The sequence below is a fragment of the Neltuma alba genome, unplaced genomic scaffold (genome assembly GCF_004799145.2).
Source record: "Neltuma alba isolate B1F8T4 unplaced genomic scaffold, ASM479914v2 tig00012964_pilon, whole genome shotgun sequence".
NCBI lineage: Eukaryota > Viridiplantae > Streptophyta > Magnoliopsida > Fabales > Fabaceae > Neltuma > Neltuma alba.
Genome location: NW_021637323.1, coordinates 363,827 through 382,653, shown reverse-complemented (window position 1 = coordinate 382,653; position 18,827 = coordinate 363,827). Strand labels below are relative to the sequence as shown.

The window sequence follows — 18,827 nt, the reverse complement described above, 5'->3', positions numbered from 1 at the left end:
TTTTCACAGATCTATATTTCACATCACGCTTAGACTTCAACCTTTTTTGTTATGAGTTCGATATAAACCAATAAATCAATTATAAAGGAATGATAATTTTTTATTTTTGACTTTCAGGGATCGTAAAATATGAAACATGGAAAGATATGTGGGGGGAAAATGTGACCCGATGTGGGAAAACCGCCCCGTCGTTGGATTGCGGGGTTTGTGCCTTTGCGGACCTCGGTAGCCACTTATACTTACATAGTAAAGAAATCCCCAACAACGCGTTTGTAGTCCAACGGTTAGGATAATTGCCTTCCAAGCAATAGACCCGGGTTCGACTCCCGGCAAACGCAGTCTATTTTTGTCATAAAACTTTTGTAGTCAATACAATTTCGCTTCCCTTTCCCTGCTTGATAACGTCTTAAAATGAGGCGTTTACTTTAAATTTTTTTGGGCCAAATGACAAGTCCATTTTATTGATCACCAAGAAAATCAATTACACCCACTAATAACCAAAGCTTTAAAAAATAAAAAAGAAACTCAAAAAATACCAAAACGTACAACCTAACAAACTTACCAAAATAAACCAACAGAAGTAGTGAGAGCTACAGAGAAGCCACATCTCTCAATTACACGATGTCATATTGATAGTTGATCATCGTTCTAGATACTTGCAGTTGCCCGTATAAGCCAAATATTATACAACTACAATATTTACTATATTTGTCTGACATCCTATTCTTCCCTATGCAAGTTATGGAGGATATACAAAGAAGCAGATGATAGGAAAATACAGACTGAATAACTTAGCAGATCCGTTCCCGTGTGTATTTTTACCATCTTGCTCCTCTCAAACATCTTCACCAGAAGAATCATCACAATAACGTGCCCCACCTTTGTCTTCAATTCGTCAAGTGAGCTGATTTTCATCCATTTAGGCCTCTCCTGAAAAAGGCAGGATCAAAGTGAGGGGCTAAACATAATATGAGGTCACCATGGATGTGAAGGAAAATGGAATTGTACTTGAGAAGAACCAGTAAGACAATTCTCAAGTTGGTCCCTGACAAATTTTTACTCCCACTATGGTGCCTTCTCTCCGTTGATCAAACTCTAATTTTGATCCGCTTTTAAAGATGACATGAGATGGGAAAGAGTGTCCCCACATACTTAATTACGGACTCGCTAAAGAAGGGACTAGATTGGATGGATTTTGAAATGTGAGGGAATGAAAATGAGAATGAAAATCTGTTAGGGACCAATCCAAGATTTCCTCCGTCTTTGAAGAAACCAAAATGGGATTACAGTATAACACATGCAAAATATGAAGTTAAACTTCAGTGTGGTGGATGGTGCAACTAAATGCTTATATATTATGAAGAGAGAGCAATACTTGACATTCAGACTGATGCAGTTAAGATTACCTTTAAGGCAAACATTCCAAACAAAGAAGATCCTGTAAGGGCACGATCAGAAGAGGGTGGAGCATTAGGAGGTACATTGCTTATAAATAATCCATATAAGCCCATGCCAAATATCAACATAACAGTCCCAGCAAGATAGACATCTGCAGCAGTGAGATTCATGCATTCTATAAGGAAATAATAGAATAAATAGGAGATTGTGTCATTGGGTTCCAAAATAGAGGTAGTAGACATATATTTATCAGTACTTGGGTTCCAAAATAAAAGTAAAGATTGAGTTTTCCCATGAAAAAGGATAAATACTAACATGTTACTTGCACGAGTCTTCTTCATAAGCAACATGTATAAATTACAGGGAAGATGCTTTGGATGGAAAAAGTTGAGAACATTTACAGGGAATAAAAATTCAAAACTTCCTCGTGTGAAAGAACCATATAATAATTCCTTTTTTTCCAATTCTTTGAACTATTTTAGTTAAGCCATTTCTGATTTGAGCAGAGTGTAAACAGCTGAAGAAAAAGTATTGACAAAACAAGAGATTTTATCTGGAGTATGGATGATACATTACCAATTGCTTCAACCAGTCGCAAGACCATTTGTCCAGTGTGAATCCCTTTAACACAGCTCGACCAATATACTTTGTATGCATCAACAATATATGTACAGCCCTAAAACGACCAAGGGCAGTCAGATTATATCTAGCCAACTTAATGATACGAACTCAACTCTATTAACAAGAAACTAACTATTGTTTCACATATATTTTACAAAAACAATCGAAGGAAGTTTGGATTCTCAATGGAGAGAATCTATATCAAATGACAGGAATTAAAATAAATAGCTTCACTCTTCTAGTCTTCGTCCATGAAACATTAATAACTTTTCAACAAAATTTAAGAAATAGAGGGTGTTTAGAGACTTACATTTAGAAAGCACAATAACGAACCAGCCAAGGAGCCTGCGATGGCAAAGAGTGCCAAGAAACGGAAGTCGAAAATAATCTGCTCAACAAAGAAGAAAACCAAAAATCTTCTTTTCAGATATGAAATTGTAACCATTTAGCTCTTCATAATGATGTGCGAAGCCTTTTAAAAAAAAAAAAAAAATCCCCTTTTGAACTAGAACACTGACGAAGAAAATAGCACAGAAGCATGAATATTTTGATCATGCCAAACCAACAATAACGATGCTTATTTTTATTCAATCATTTCAAACAGTTCACAAGATTCTACACACTTACAATGACATTGCTTAGTTATTCAAAAACTCACTCTCTGCTATGTCTTCTTTTAAAGTCAAACAAAGATACATAATTTATAACAGCGTCTATTATAGTCAAGCTCGTCAGCTGCAAATCAAACCCGGAGACAGAATGCTTAACCCACAAAGGGAAAAGGAAAAAAAAAAAAAAATCCTAGGAAGGCTTCACTGGTTCATGCAGATGGTTCTGACAGCAAAGTTCTGGTCTTTAGGGAACTAAAAGTCTGATAAAGCTTACTTATGATCCCCAGAAAAGATACTGAGAGTGTAAGCTTAGTATTACAAACAATAAACTCGTTGAACAATCATTTCGTCATGTGATTCTGATATCTATAAAAAAGGATACCCATCAAAGTTGTTACTTTTGGCGATAAACTCGCGCTCTTCCTAAATTCAGAAGATTATGATTAAGTAGACTTTATTTGTGCCTTTAATATTCAGTTACTCACCCATGGGTTAAGAACTTCAAAAAAACCAATACCCAGACCAGAAAGAAGTGTGAAGCAGCATGAGGCTTCAGCAATAACTAATAATAGAGCAAAAGTAAAAACTCAATCAAATTACCCTTTCAATGGAAGACTCGGAAGATCGAAGAAGCCGAATAAAGGGGCTTCCATTGGGATTTGCGACTGCGTATTTCAAGCTCGGTTCCGGAGACTTTGATTCAACGAAAGGCGTCGACGATGAAGAAGAAGAAGTAGCCGCAGAAACAACTGGAGATTGTGCTTTTGATTCAGGGGACGATGGCGAAGGAGCGCTCAGCGAAGCACGTAAAATCGAAATTGGACGCCGAAATTGCAAGGGACTGTGAACGGGAAGAGGAAGCGAGCGTGGTGAGGGAGAGATTAAGGCAAAGGAAGCCATGGAAGAAGACTAGGAAGATGATGAAGGAGACGAAGTGGGAGTTCCAGCTCTCCGCAAGAGTATGTCAGCCAATCATTGTCCTGTTTTATCGTCGCCACATGGCGGGAACGCAGGCGCGCGGAGGTACGCGCGTGTAAGGAGCGTGGTGGGGAAAAAGAAACTTAGACAAAGAGATCCGCAATCCCATCACATACACGTGACATGTAACGTCACATGTGTGCCCACATGTTTGTCGCAATACGGCATGTGGTGAATATGAGCCGTAGGATTAGCTAAAAATATCATCTGGACATGATATTTTAGTCTTCCGCGCTGTATTTATTGGCTACATCCGCATGTCTTACAAGCTTAGCTTTATCTATCCTCTTATTGGAAATAAACATGTTAAAAATAGTATCAGATATTAAATGTAAATACCATTCTAAACAGAAGTTTAAATCTTAGTTCGTCATGTCACGTTACGAGGAACTAGTTTTTTTTATTATTACATTTTCTTTGAATAATTGTTTTTTGAATAAATTTGTTACATATTTTGAATAATTCAAGAGTCCTAACAGCAACTCAAATACTATAATTGTGTGATATTTGTTGCTGTTAGGACTCTTGAATTGGGCCCACCGTTGTGCCAAAAAAAAGGCGCCGATGAGTTAGTGACAAACCGCGCTATAATCAGTCTCATAAATCATTTTCTGTAATTTATTATTAAAATACCAATTGGAGTTGGGTTTAGCCCAAAAAAAAATTAGTTCCTTATGACATAATGAATTAATATTTAAATTTTTAATAGGAGAGGTTCTCGCATCTAGTGTTCGATAATGCTTTGAATAAGAAGAATATCTGTACTTATTAAAAAAAAAGTAATTTATTGTTAAGATCATCATATTTATGACAATCTAATTAAATAAATATTAACAACCCATTTTTTTAACTTTTTGTAATCTAATTATTATTAAATTGTACTTTCGTGACTTATTAAGTATTATTCTTAAAGAAAAGAAAATGCATCGAATAAAGAATAAAATATACTCATCCGCGATCGTAGAAAATTCTTAGGTTTTAAGCCCTTCTTATTTGGTAGAAAAGGTATGGGTTTGAAAATGAATGAAATGATAATAATTCTTGCATGCTAATGAAGAGACCCTTCATATATTCTTTTCTGTCGTTACTTAGGTAGGTAAACACACTTAAACACCTTTTTAGCAATAATAAATTTTTTCTTAAGGATTGCAAGTACAACTCGAACTTAAGTGACTTGACTTGTAATTTTTTTCCTGAAATATATTGACTTGTAATTATAGGAGTAAAACATTAATTTTCCTAAAATAAGACTACCTTCGGTCCTAATTATAAGAGCTAGTTGAGTAATTTGAGGAGATTAAGAAAATAAGTTAAGTTAGTTATTTGTAATAAATATGTGCTGTCTTTTCTAAAATATCTTTATTAATAAAATATATTGATTAGAACTACTATAATTAGAAGGACCACTATGGGAAAAAATACATAAATATAAGAAACAAAGCGGATTGGAATTTTATAATTAGGACCAAAATAAAAATCAAATGAAGTCTTATATTAAAGATCGGAGGTAATATTTCTAACGCAAGAAGAAAGCAGGACATTGGAACTTTCTTATCAAAGTCAAAGTAAAAACATAGACACATGACTCAACTATCTTCTTGGATGAAAAAATTAGCATCCGAATGACTCTTAGCATGGCTCTAAATTCTGAAGGCACTGGCAGAGCTGACTATATCAGTGACTCTTGACATGGGGCAATAGACTAAAAGATGTTTACTGTATACAAACCAGTACGTTGCCGCATGTTCTCTTTTCTTCTCAATGAGAGTTCTTCGTTTCTGGTTGGTCCCAAAAGAGAAAAGAAAAGAAGTTAAAGTTCGTTTCTGGACCATTCAACATGTTAAAACAACTCAACTTATTTACTGTGTTACGCGTGGAAAAGAAGGATACTGTATGCTGTGTATGCATCTATATATTCGATACTGCGATTTGTAGCTTTTGCCTGCAACCAAAACTTGCTTGAGAGAGAGAGAGAGAGAGATACATCAATGGGAAAATTACCAGTGACTGAGTTATTATTACACTTTGTGTGCTTTTTAATCTTAGTTTCTGTTGGAGCAGTAATGGCGGGCACTTGATTAATTGCCTAGCTTCGGATCGAGAAGCTCTCATGGACTTCAAATCTGGGTTTCGAGATCATGGTGGGAACGTGTTATCTTCATGGAGGGGAAGCAATTGTTGTGAATGGCATGGAATAGAGTGTGACAACAATACAGGAGCAGTTATTACAATTGATCTCCACAACCCATATTTGGATCCACATCAGAAGAGCAGGTATGGATACTGGAACCTGAGTGGTGAGATAAGACCATCTCTGATGAAGCTCAATTCATCACTAAGGCATTTAGACTTGAGTTTTAACATTTCAATGGCATACCAATTCCTCAGTTCGTGGGATCACTGGAAAATTTGCAGTATTTGAACTTGTCAAATGCTGGTTTTGGTGGCCTCATTCCTCCACATTTAGGAAACCTATCTCGTTTGCAGGTTCTTGATCTCAAGGCCGCTGAAATTTTATATGATGAACTTGTTGTTTTTCAGTCTTTCGAATTACATGTTGATAATTTTCAATGGATAACCGATCTCATCTCTTTAGAACATCTTGCTATGAATGGGGTTAATCTCTCCTTGGTGAAAGATTGGGTTGGGGCATTGAATCAACTGCCTTCTATAGTTGAATTCCATCTATCGAGTTGTAACCTGTCTGCTTATACTCTATCTCCTGCAACTCTTAATTTTACTTCACTTGCCGTCATGGATCTTAGCCATAATAAATTCCATTCAGAGATACCTGATTGGCTTCCAAATATAAGCAGCTTGCAGCATATTGATATGAGCAAAAGTAGCCTATATGGAAGAATACCACTTGGTATAGGTCAGATGCCGAATTTATTGTCGTTGAATTTAGATGGCAACACCAATCTTACAGCAAGTTGCTCTCAACTCTTCAGAAAAGGATGGGAAAAAGTAAAAATTCTTAAATTAAAAGAAAATAAGTTATATGGAGAGCTGCCTTCAACTTTGGGAAACATGACTTCTCTCATGCTTCTTCGACTTGACTATAATGCTATTGAAGGTAGTATTCGAAGCTCTGTTGGAGAACTTTGTAACTTGATTGAATTTTCTGCATCAAGAAATAACATGACAGGAAGCCTACCTAAAATTCTTCAAGAAGCAAAAAGTTGTCCTTCTAGGAATCCTCTCTCTACTATGTAATATTTGGATTTGAGCTACAATAAACTAGGTGGTGAAATCCCATATTGGCTAGGTCAACTTGAAAATCTAGTTAAACTTGACCTTAGCCATAATTCATTCAAAGGTCCTATCCCTACTTCTTTAGGTCATTGTTAAGTCTTTCTATGCTAGAACTTGCAAATAATGAACTTAGCGGGACCCTTCCAGAAGGTTTAGGGCAACCTTCTACCCTATCATCTCTTGATATTTCTTTCAATCAGTTGGATGGCATAATCTCCGAAATTCATTTTTCGAATATGTCCAACTTGAAATTCTTATACTTATCCTCCAATTCATTCACTGTGAATTTCAACAACTCTGGTGGGATGCCTCCATTCCAAGTTGTAGGGCTTGTGATGACTTCATGTGTTTTGGGACCTTCATTTCCAACTTGGCTCCAATCACAAAAAGAGGAGAACTTTTTAGACCTCTCAAATGCTAGCATTTCAGATTATATACCAAAATGGTTTTGGAATGCCATGCCTAATTTGCGGTTATTATCTCCTTCTCATAATAACTTTATTGGACAAATACCGGAGTTCCTAGAAGAGATGTGTTCTCTTCATAGCATTGATCTTTCAAGCAACAACTTCACCGGAAGGATCCCTTCAAGCATTGCTAGCTGTTCTTTCCTGCACGTGCTAGATCTTAGCAGCAATAAACTTTCTGGTGCTATTCCAAATTCCTTAGGTCAATTGCAAGGTCTTCAAATATTGCACCTAAGTGATAACCATCTCTCAGGGAGGGTGCCATCATCTCTCATCGATTTATCCAATTTGATAACTATGGATCTTGCAAATAATGGACTGTCTGGTGAGATACCTACTTGGATTGGGCATGCATTTTCACATCTTCAGGTTCTTAAGTTAAGGTCCAATTCATTCTTTGGACAAATACCTTCTGATCTCTCAAAACTAAGTTCTTTGCGAGTCCTAGACCTTGCGGAAAATGACTTGAGTGGCAACATTCCAGCCAACCTTGGTGATCTTAAAGCAATGGCTCAAGAGAAAATGAATGAAAATTTCAAGCATGCAGCATATCAAGATGTGATTTATCATGATAGGTTGGTTATGAATACAAAAGGCCAATCACTAGTTTACACCAAGACTCTTTCACTAGTCACCAGCATAGACCTTTCTGGGAACAATTTGTCTGGAAGATTTCCTCAGGAAATTACAAAGCTATTTGGCCTAAGGAATTTGAACTTGTCAAGAAACCATATAACTGGAAGTATTCCAGAGGGCATATCCAATATGCATAAGCTATTATCACTTGATCTCTCGAGCAACCAGCTTATTGGCACCATTCCTCAAAGCTTGCCTTCCTTATCATTTTTGGGCTACGTGAATTTATCCTACAACAACCTTTCAGGCGTTATTCCTTACAGGGGTCATATAACAACTTTTGAAGCATCTTCATTTGTTGGGAACCCTGGTCTTTATGGCTGTCCCCTTCTTGTGCAGTGCCTACATTACAATGACGTTCCTGGTTCTGATAATGGAGCGAGTAATGATGAAACAGACGATGGGCTGATTGATAAGTGGTTTTACTTGAGTCACTGACCGTAGCCGATGAGTTCGTTATTTGCATTTCTAGCTTATGTCTCTTATGTACTTGCTCCTGTGTTCCTGTACTTCTGACATGTTTCATAGTATAATATGTGTTATTTAAAATATTAATTTGTTTTACACCTAGCTAGTATCCCTATTAGTTATATAAGTGACTTATTACTTACTTCCATTTGAAATATTCAAAGGGAAAGAAATTCTCTTGACAAGATCAATAAATGCTGCATGCCTGTATGTAATACTTGAAGAAGTAGGAAGCGACATGTTTATGGGAACAACTTCTAATAAATAGAATTTTATATTTAATTTCATAATAAATTAAATAGAATGATGTTCGACGTCAAGCTAAGGATTTCGACATGCATGTAATAAATCTCAGTGGTTTTTGTAGTTATCCCACAATTCGGGGGAAAGAAACAAAGAAAAGAAAATTCATATACTTGTTTAAATAGTTATTCTACATTTTTCCAATAAAGAAAAGGAGGGGGAAAACCTTAGAAGCATTGGAAGCTAGTAGTCAAGTACTATCTCTAGTATTTAATATAAAAGCTAATTAAAAAGTTAGATTTGATCTTAAATATAAGAACTCCATCATTTTTTTTAAAATTTATGATTTTTTTAAATTAAAATATCTCTATTGATTGTAAGGATTTTCATCAAGAAATAATTTTAATGCACATAATTAAAAATAATAATTTAAAAAGATCAATGCAAATTTGTTATACATAACCATCTTAAATAATTTTTTAATATTCCCAAATTAATTGTCTAACTTCTGCATTAAGAACCGGAAGTATTATTAATTAATAGGGTTAAGGAGGTTAACAAACTTAGTAAGGTAGATATCAATTTGGAAAAAAAAATATTTTTTTAAAAATAATACATATAAATAAACTTACATATTACTTATGGTCTTAAATATAAAATCTAGTTTGTATAAAATTACCCTACAAACTAAATCTTATGTAGTACCGGAGGTAGTAATATTTATCCATATATTCTTCCGGTCTTTAATATAGAACCTAATTGTTGAGTTAGTTTTGATCCTAAATATAATACTCATTTATCATATTTATCAATTTTTTTATAAATACCTTATGGATATTCCCTCAACCATAATTAAGTAGAAAAAGGAAGAAAGTATTAAGAAAGATGATTATGGTGTTTTAGGAAAAACTGTGTCATATTTTTTATAATTAACTAACTTACTTAAATTTCTTAATGTAATCAAATTAGTTAAATAGGTCTTATATTAAAAATTGGAAGAGTATTATCATACATGCTCAAATATGTTGATTGTTAGATTGATGCAATGGAAGTAGTGCAACTTCTGCATGGCGACAACGAAAGCTCTCATGAGGTAGCAGACCGGCTGGTCCGTGAAGCCAAGGCTTTGATGGCCCAAAACTGGACTCTCATCCAGCATGTGCCGTAGAGTGGGAACAAAGTTGCAGACTACCTAGCCAAGCTTCCTGGGATTAAGATTTCCCAGAAATCATCTCTATCATTTACCATTTTCCTCTCAAAATCTCATCTCTACCATTTCATTAAAAAGAAAAAGAAAAAGAATGGTTCAAATTTAATATTTTCAAAAATGATTGTTTCTGATTAGTCTTCTGGCTGAAGTTGCCCTTTGTGACATACGTGCTTGTATTTAAAAAAAAAAAAAAAGATTGTCCACCTTTTTTCTCCACTTTATATAATATTGTAATAATAGTTTTGTAAAATATTAAATTTGAATAGTAATCTATTTGTGGATGAGATTGTGAGAGATAAATGAGAGAGAAAAAGAAGAGAGATGAACTCTGCAGTTAGAGGCTTTCATCCATAGCGGCTCTCACTGATGAGTCGCGTTTACTGTTGAATGAGGACGGAAATGAGAGTCTAGAAGTGGCCTGCTGGTTTGAGGCCTTCCTGTTGTAATAATAAATAATAATAAAAGAAAATTCTTAGGTTTGTTTTTCCCATTCTCTAATTGATCTGGGAAAAGGTATGGGGTGGGTTTAAAAAATTAATGAAATGGTAATAATTCTTACATGCTAACGAAGGGACGCTACATATTGCTTTCTATTATTTATTGGGTTGGGTTAGATGAGCAACCTTTTTAGCAATAATAAATAGGAACCGGCAAATCAAATTTAAGTGACCTGACTTGTAAGTTTCTTTTCCCAAAAAAAGAAAAGAAATGTATTGATCTTGGAATTTTAAGTGTTTAAGCTTTGGCCACTAAGTTCTTAAAACATAATTAAGCTAAGCTACTTGTGGACGGCAAAAAGAAAGAAAGAAAGAAAGAAAGCAATGTGAATGGGTATAAAAACAATATTTCTAACGCGAGAAGAAAACAGGACATTGGAAGTTGGAACTTTCTCATCAAAGTCAAAGTAGAAACACACATACGTGACTGGATGACTACTCTAGGTTCTAAGTTCTAAAGGTATTAGCAGGTTTGACCATATCAATGACCCTTTACATGGGGCAAAAGACTGAAAGATGCTTACTACATACAAACCAGTATACGTTTCTGCATGTTCTCATTTCTTCTCAATGAAAGTTCTTCGTTTCTGGTTGGTCCCAAAAGAGAAAAGAAAAGAAGTTAAGTTCATTTCTGGACCATTCAACATGTTAAAAAAAACTCATCTTATTTACACTGTCACGCGCGGAAAGGAGCGATATTGCATGCTGCGTATGTAGCTACATATTCGATACTGAGATGTGTAGCTTTTGCCTGCAACCAAAACTTGCTTGAGAGAGAGAGAAAGAAACATCAATGGCAAAATTACCAGTGACTGAGTTATTATTACACTTTGTGTGCTTTTCCATCTTAGTTTCATTGGGAGTAGTAATGGGGGCCACTTGATTTATTGCCTGGCCTCTGATCGAGAAGCTCTCATGGACTTCAAATCTCATGGCAATGTGGAGGGGAGACAACTGTTGTGAATGGCATGGAATAGAGTGTGACAACAGCACAGGAGCAGTTATTACAGTTGATCTCCAAACCGTATTGGGATCCACATCAGTTGAGCAGGTATGGATACTGGGACTTAAATGGTGAGATAAGACCATCTTTAATGAAGCTCAAGCCATCACTAAGGCATTTAGACTTGAGTTTTAACGCTTTCAATGGCATACCAATTCCTCAATTCTTGGGATCACTTGAAAATTTGCAATATTTGAACTTGTCAACTGCTGGTTTTGGTGGCTTCATTCCTCCACATTTAGGCAACCTATCTCGTTTGCAAGTTCTTGATCTCAGGGCCGCTGAAAAGTTATATGATGACCTTGTTGTTTTTTAGCCTGTTAAATTATATGTTGACAACTTTCAATGGACAAGTGGTCTTATCTCTTTAGAACATCTTGCTTTGAATGGGGTTAACTTCTCCTTGGTGAAAGATTGGGTTGGTCCTTTGAATCAATTTCCTTCTATAGTTGAAGTGCATTTATTGAGTTGCAACCTGCCTGGTTATATTCCACCTCTTGTCTCTTTAGATTTTTCTTCGCTTGGTGTGATAGATCTTAGCTTTAACAACTTCCATTCAGAAATACCCGATTGGCTTGTGAATAAAACTAGCCTGCAACTGCAACATATTGATATGAGTAGAAGTGGGTTATATGGAAGAATACCACTTGGTCTAGGTGAAATGCCAAATTTATTGTCATTGGATTTAAGTCAGAATTATGATCTTACAGCGAACTGTTCTGAACTCTTTAGAAAAAGATGGGAAAAGATACAAGTTATTAATTTAAGAGAAAAGAAGCTCTACAGGAAACTTCTTTGTCTTTGGGAGACATAACTTCTCTCACTAGACTTTATCTTGATTCTAATGCTATTGAGGGTGGTATTCCAAGCTTATTGGAGAACTTTGCAATTTGAATTGGTTTTCTTTGTCAAGGAATAATATGACAGGAAATCTACCTGAAATTCTTGAAGGAACACAAACTTGTCCTTCTAAGAAACCTCTACATAATCTGCAATATTTGGTCTTGAGGTACCATCAATGGGGTGGTAAAATTCCATATTGGTTAGGTCAACTGGAAAATATGATTGGACTTGACTTTAGCCCAACTTCTTTAGGATCAATACAGAATCTTAATATCTTGCAACTTGGAAAGAATAAACTCAATGGAACTCTTCTAGAAAGTTTATGACAACTTTTTACTCTACCAGGGTTGGATGTTTCTCCTAATCAATTGGGAGGCGTAATATTTGGAATTCATTTTGCAAAGATGATCAATCTGACATACTTAGACTTATCCTCCAATTTATTTATTGTGAACATCGGCTCCAATTGGATGCCACCATTCCAAATTGAAGTACTTAGAATGAGTTCATGCATCTTGGCTCCAATCACAAAAACATATAAACGTTTTAGACCTCTCAAATGCTAGCATTTCTGACTCTACCAAATTGATTTTGGATAGGAATGGCTAACTTGACTCTCTTATCTCTTTCTCAAAATCAATTTTTTGGACAAATACCACAGTCTATAGGAGAGAGGCGTAATCCTCTTTTCACCATTGATCTTTCCGGCAACAACTTCATTAGAAGGATCCCTTCAAACTTTGCAAATTGTTCTCACTTGCATGCACTAGACCTTAGCAGCAACAATTTTTCTGGAGCTATTCCAAATTCCTTAGGTCAATTGCAGACACTTCAAGTATTACATCTAAGTGACAACTAACTCTCAGGTAAATTGCCATCATCTTTCATCAAATTATCCAATTTGGTAACCATGGATCTTGGAAATAATAAACTTTCTGGCGAAATTCCTACTTGGATTGGGCATGGATTTTCAAAACTTAGGATTTTTAAGTTAAGGTCCAATTTATTCTTTGAACAAATACCTTCTGATCTCTCCAAACTAAGTTCATTGCTAGTCCTAGACCTTGTAGAGAATGACTTGGGTGGTACCATTCCAGCCAATTTTGGTGATCTTAAGGCAATGGCTCAAGAGAAAATGAATGAAAGTTTTTCAATGTAATATATCGAGATGTGATATATCATGATAGGTTGATTGTGAATACAAAAGGCCAATCAGTAACTTACACCAAGACTCTTCCACTAGTCATCAGCATAGACCTATCTGGAAACAACTTGTGTGGAAGACTTCCCCAAGAAATTACAAAGCTGTCAGCCCTAGAGCGCTTGAACTTGTCAAGAAACGATATAACTGACAGTATTCTCGAAAGCATATCTAATTTGCATAATTTATTATCACTTGATCTCTCAAGTAACCTACTTACTGGCACCATTCCTCAAAGCTTGCCTTCCTTATCATTTTTGGGCTACTTGAACTTATCCTACAACAACCTTTCAGTCTTATCCCTTACAGGGTTCACATAACAACTTTTAAAGCATCTTCATTTGTTGGAAACCCTGGTCTTTATGGTTGTCCCCTTCCTGTGAAGTGCCTACATAATAATGACGTTCCTGGTTCTGGTTCTGGTTCTGCTGGTTCTGATAATGAAGCAAGTAATGGTGAAACAGCTGATGGTGATGATAATGGGCTGATTGATAAGTGGTTTTACTTGAGTCTTGGTGTGGGATTTGCAGCTGGGATTTTGGTGCCTTTTCTCATATTAAGAATGAAGAGATCTTGGAGTGATGTTTACTTTCATTTTGTGGAAGATGTTATTATTAGATTTCTTGTGTTGAAGTAGAAAATAAGACTCCATCATGGGCGCGAGATCAAGTCTCATAACTGACAGGAGCCAGTAGGTTTGGTATTTACATTTCTATTGTTTATGCATCTTATGTAATATTTTAATTTTAAATGACTGGCTTGTCACTGTAATTTGAAATCTTCAAGGGGAAAGAAATTCTCTTGACTTGATCCAAAAATGCCGCAAGCATGTGTGTAATACTTGAAAGTATTGAAGGAGGAAGCCACATGTATGGTTATGACGGAGCAACCTCTTGTGTTAATTTCATCAAGGGATGGGTGGAAGCCGACTCTGGTTTATGACTTGGGGATATAGGCCAAAGGGGAAGTATTGGTTAATTTTGTTGATTCCTAAATGTCTTTTTCTCATGTCTTTGCCTCTTAGCTTATGACTTTCGTGTAATGCCACCTCCGGTCCTAATTATAAGGCCTCATGTATAGTTTACAAACAAAATCTTATAATTAAGACTGAAGGTACTTGTATCTATGTTTTGGAACTCTCCCTTTTCTGCTTAATGGAAACATTCTTTTATGTTTGGAAACATTCTCTCTTGGTCCCAAAAAAAATTGCTTGGATGTTTAATTTATACTTGCTCTGTTTTTTCCTTCCCTTGAAGGATATACTTGTTTTGGTTGATGCATTGATGCATGTAATAAGCATGTGGATACAATGAAGCCTTATATATGTTTGATTTATCGATCTATCGTTCCTTGAAAAAGTTTATTTTGCCGATTTAAGCTAACTATAAAGCTATGGTTGGTAACAATGTTTCGGATCAGACCATAAAAATATGCTGGGTGTGTTGTGCTGGTAGAAAAATCATTTTAATGTGAGTTAAAACTAAACTTTGACCAATAATAGTTGGGTCTGATGAAAGGAGCTAATCTCTCACAGTTTGGTAAACAATGTTTATTGTTAAGAGCTATGTCTAATTTAGTGTTCGATAATACTTCATATAAATAAGAATGCCTCTGATAAGAGGATATATGTATTTAAAAAGGGGGGAAAAAACTAAACTTTGGTAGGCAAATGGAGAATTCAAGTCGTCAAATGGCATGAATGTTTTCTATTAAAATACTCAAATTGAATTTTCAGAATTATAGGCACTATTTTGATATAAAATAAAAGGAAAATATGTTTTAAATAAAATGAAGCTTAAATTTTTCTTAAAAAATAAGTACTTATTTGTTTTAAAAAGTTGAAGATTAAATACTATTTATTGTCTACTACAAACTACCAAAATCATCAAGTATGCTGACTTAATTGTCCTACTAAACTACTAACTCATATGCTTATTATAAGAACTAGTTGACTAATTTTAGTAGATTAAAAAAATTAGTTAAGTTATTTAATTATAATAAATATGTGTTGTCTTTCTTAAAATATCTTTGCTAATCAATTATAGTGGCTAGAATTATCATTATCATGAGGGCTATCTTAAAAAGAAAAAAAAGAAAAGTATGAGAGACAAAGTGGATTAGAGTTTTATATTTAAATCCCAAATAAAAGTGAAATAAGCTTTTTATATTAAGGATAGTAGGTAGTACATAAATTTTCACAGTCAACTAGATCACTAGAATCACCAATAAATCATTAAATATATGCTACCTCCGTTCCTTAATATAAGAACCCGTTTGATTTTTATTTTAGTCTTAAATATAAGAACCCAATCCACTTTGTCTTTTATGTTTATCTATTTTTTCTCAAAATAGTCCTTATAATAATACTCCTCCGATCCTAAGTATAAGACCTTTATACTAGTGTGTATAATTTTTTTATATTTAGGACCGGAGGAGTAGTAGTTTTAGGCCAATACACTTGATTAACAAGAAAATTTTAAAAAAGATAATACCTATTTATTATAAATAATTAATTTAACTAGTTTTTTTAATCTACTTAAATTAGTCAACTAACTTCTATGTTAAGTGCTGGAGGTAATATATATGTAGCACAAAAGAAAAATTAACTAACAACAAATAAAAATACAAGTAGCACAACTTTGGTTAATTGAAACTATTTTTAAAAAATATAATCAATTTTTACCGGTTGTATTCAAAACCTCTTTGCTTATGCTCTGTGCGCATTAGTGCTAATCGTCTATTGAAGTATGAGAGATATTGCTGTAAACACTCATTCTTTTTTACAACACCACCCTCCAATTCTTAATATAAGAGTTATTAACTAATTTAAAAAAATTAAAAAAATTAGTTAAGTTAATTATTTATAATAAATAGGTATTATATTTTCTAAAATACTCTTGTTAATCATGTGTATTAGCTAAAACTACTATTTGATAAAATTGTTAACATATGTAACTATTATAAAAACTATATTAAAAAAAAAGATAAATATGAGAGACAAAATGGATTATGGTATTATATTTGAAATCAAATTGAATACTACCTATGATCCTTAATATAACAGCTAATTGATTAATTTGAGTAGATTAAATTTTTTTCTTAAACTAGTTATTTATAATAAATAGGTGTTGTCTTTCCTAAAATATCCTTACCAATCAAGTGTATTAGCTATAACTATCATTATGACAAAGGCTATTTTGAAAAAAATAGATAAATATGGGAGACAAAGTAGATTGAAATTTTATATTTAGAATCAAAATAAAAATTAAACAAACTCTTATATTTATATTAAGGACTGAAAATAATGTCAAATTTATTTTTATATTAAAAATGGGAGGTAATATTACCTAAGGTGGTTGTACCTTGAGAAGAGTTACTATGTACGGGTTATAAGGAGGAGTTGTTACAGACTCGAGGAATTTGGGCTTGCTAAGAAAGATTCAAAACTGCCCATCGTAAACTCATGAAATTGTAAAGGTTCTTAATTATTCATGTTAAACTTGATAAATATGGTGAATTGAAATCTCAAAAGGTTGTTAGACATACGTCAAGTGAAATGGGATGACCGAAAATAAATTGGCTGAACGCACTTTTTCCAAACTTTATTTCGGTGATGTCCTTTAAGAATTTGATATTTTGATTTCTAAGTTTCAATCAAATTTTATAATCACCCATTTTACTTTCCTTTCCTCCGCTAGTCGTGTGGTAACACCGCATTATCAACCCTCTCATATACTACCTCTTATTCTAATTATAAGATCTTATTTATAGACTATAAATAAAATTATAAGATCTCATTTATAGACTATAAATAAAATCTTATAATTAAAACAGAAAATAGTACTCCTCCGGTCCTAAATGTAAGACCACTATACACACTAGTATAAGGGTCTTACATTTAGGACCGGAGGAATATATTTTTTAAGAGTACTAGAGTTTTGGTCTTTAGTCTTTTCTTTTATCTTCCTTCTTGGCCTCGCTGCCTTCTTATCATTATTAAGTTTTGAACATTGTGTTGATGTTAATTAGATGTTAATAAAATCTATATAATTTATTTAAATAATTATTTAAATTATAATGTGACTATGATCAGTATTTTAAAATTGTTTAGAGGTTATGATTTCATGATTTAAATTACAGGTATATATTTTTACTTCAAAAATAAAAATAAAAAATATTAAAAAAGACTAAATGATCGGCCTGATAAACGCTAGCCCTTTTGATTTTGAATAAAAGAGCTGGTCCTTATAAATTATTTAATACTAATTTCGCTCTTAATTATAAGACCTTATTTGTAGTTTACAAATAAAGTCTTATAATTAAAATATGAGGAAATATTATATGAACCCCATAAAAAATAACTTTGCATAAAATTTCCACCATGGTTGTTATGAGGGGGGGGGGGGAGTAAAACGGAAAGGAAATCTCCATCATGGCCACCTCGGCTTTTTCAAAAGCATAAAGCTTAAGAACAGTTCGAAACCGTGTTTCACACTTTCAACCCTTTCCTATACTTCTTCATCGGCTTTTCCAAAAGTATGAGCCTTAAGAACATTGTTTGACCCATTAAATTTTTTTCCACTAAATTTCTTCAAAAAAAAAAATCCTTTTTTTAATGAAAGAAGACTAGCATCCGGAGATTACTAGGTTGGATAAACTATAATACTACATCTGATTAGTTAAGTTAGTGACTAGTATCGGAAAATTACGACTACATTGGGGAAAATATAAATAATACTACATTTGATGCTTACTTTGATTTTTGATTTTGTGGAAGTGGTCATTGTAAAATTTCTTGTGTTGCTGTGTAGAAAAAGAAGCAATCATGGTCATAGAATCAAGCCTCGTCACAGACAATAGTTTTAGAGCTATTTGCATTTCTCTTTGTGTCTGGACAGGATAGGACAGGACCCTTATTTGATGCCCATCTCGAAGGATAAATGCATCCTACTATCTAGTAGAGGCTTTAGCTATTTTGGGCTGGGTTAATAGGGGTTGGACAGGGCAGGTTTTCCTTGCTCAAATTTACAAATTAAGTCATGAAATTTAAAATACTATCATATGTCTTAAGAGCTATCCATGCTTCAAGAATTAAACAATATATATAATTATTAAAAATAAGACAATAAAAAATTGTAATTAAAACCTTAAAGTTCAAATGATTCAAGTCAGTCTTCACAAAGTTGAGAAAATGACAAAGCGTGTAAAACAAATACAAACTATATTCACATATTCAATTATATTATTAACTTATGGTTTAATATAATTTATAGACATCTATATATTACATTCAAGTTCGTATAATTAGTATCATTTCATAATATATGAAGTAATATCAACTTGAAAAAATTAAAAGACAATTATAGTACATAGCAAGGTAATTCAAAAAAAATTAA

General features: G+C 33.8%; 1 protein-coding gene, 1 non-coding gene and 1 pseudogene across 2 annotated transcripts; 2 read left to right on the top strand and 1 right to left on the bottom strand.

The window, feature by feature from the left end:
- Nucleotides 1–266: 266 nt before the first annotated feature.
- On the top strand, nt 267–338 carry TRNAG-UCC (transfer RNA glycine (anticodon UCC)). Its single transcript has one exon. It is a non-coding gene; the product is annotated as a tRNA-Gly (tRNA).
- Nucleotides 339–430: 92 nt separating this feature from the next.
- LOC114733049 (uncharacterized) lies at nt 431–3,587 on the bottom strand. The gene is made up of 5 exons (XM_028920459.1): nt 3,231–3,587; nt 2,330–2,407; nt 1,975–2,074; nt 1,407–1,549; nt 431–930 (listed from the first exon to the last, which is right to left on the bottom strand). Exons 1-5 carry the CDS (start codon nt 3,528–3,530, stop codon nt 721–723), a joined length of 831 nt encoding a protein of 276 aa, XP_028776292.1. The 5' UTR covers nt 3,531–3,587; the 3' UTR covers nt 431–720.
- Nucleotides 3,548–14,068, top strand: LOC114733096 (receptor-like protein 43; annotated as a pseudogene).
- The last annotated feature ends 4,759 nt before the right edge of the window (nt 14,069–18,827 follow it).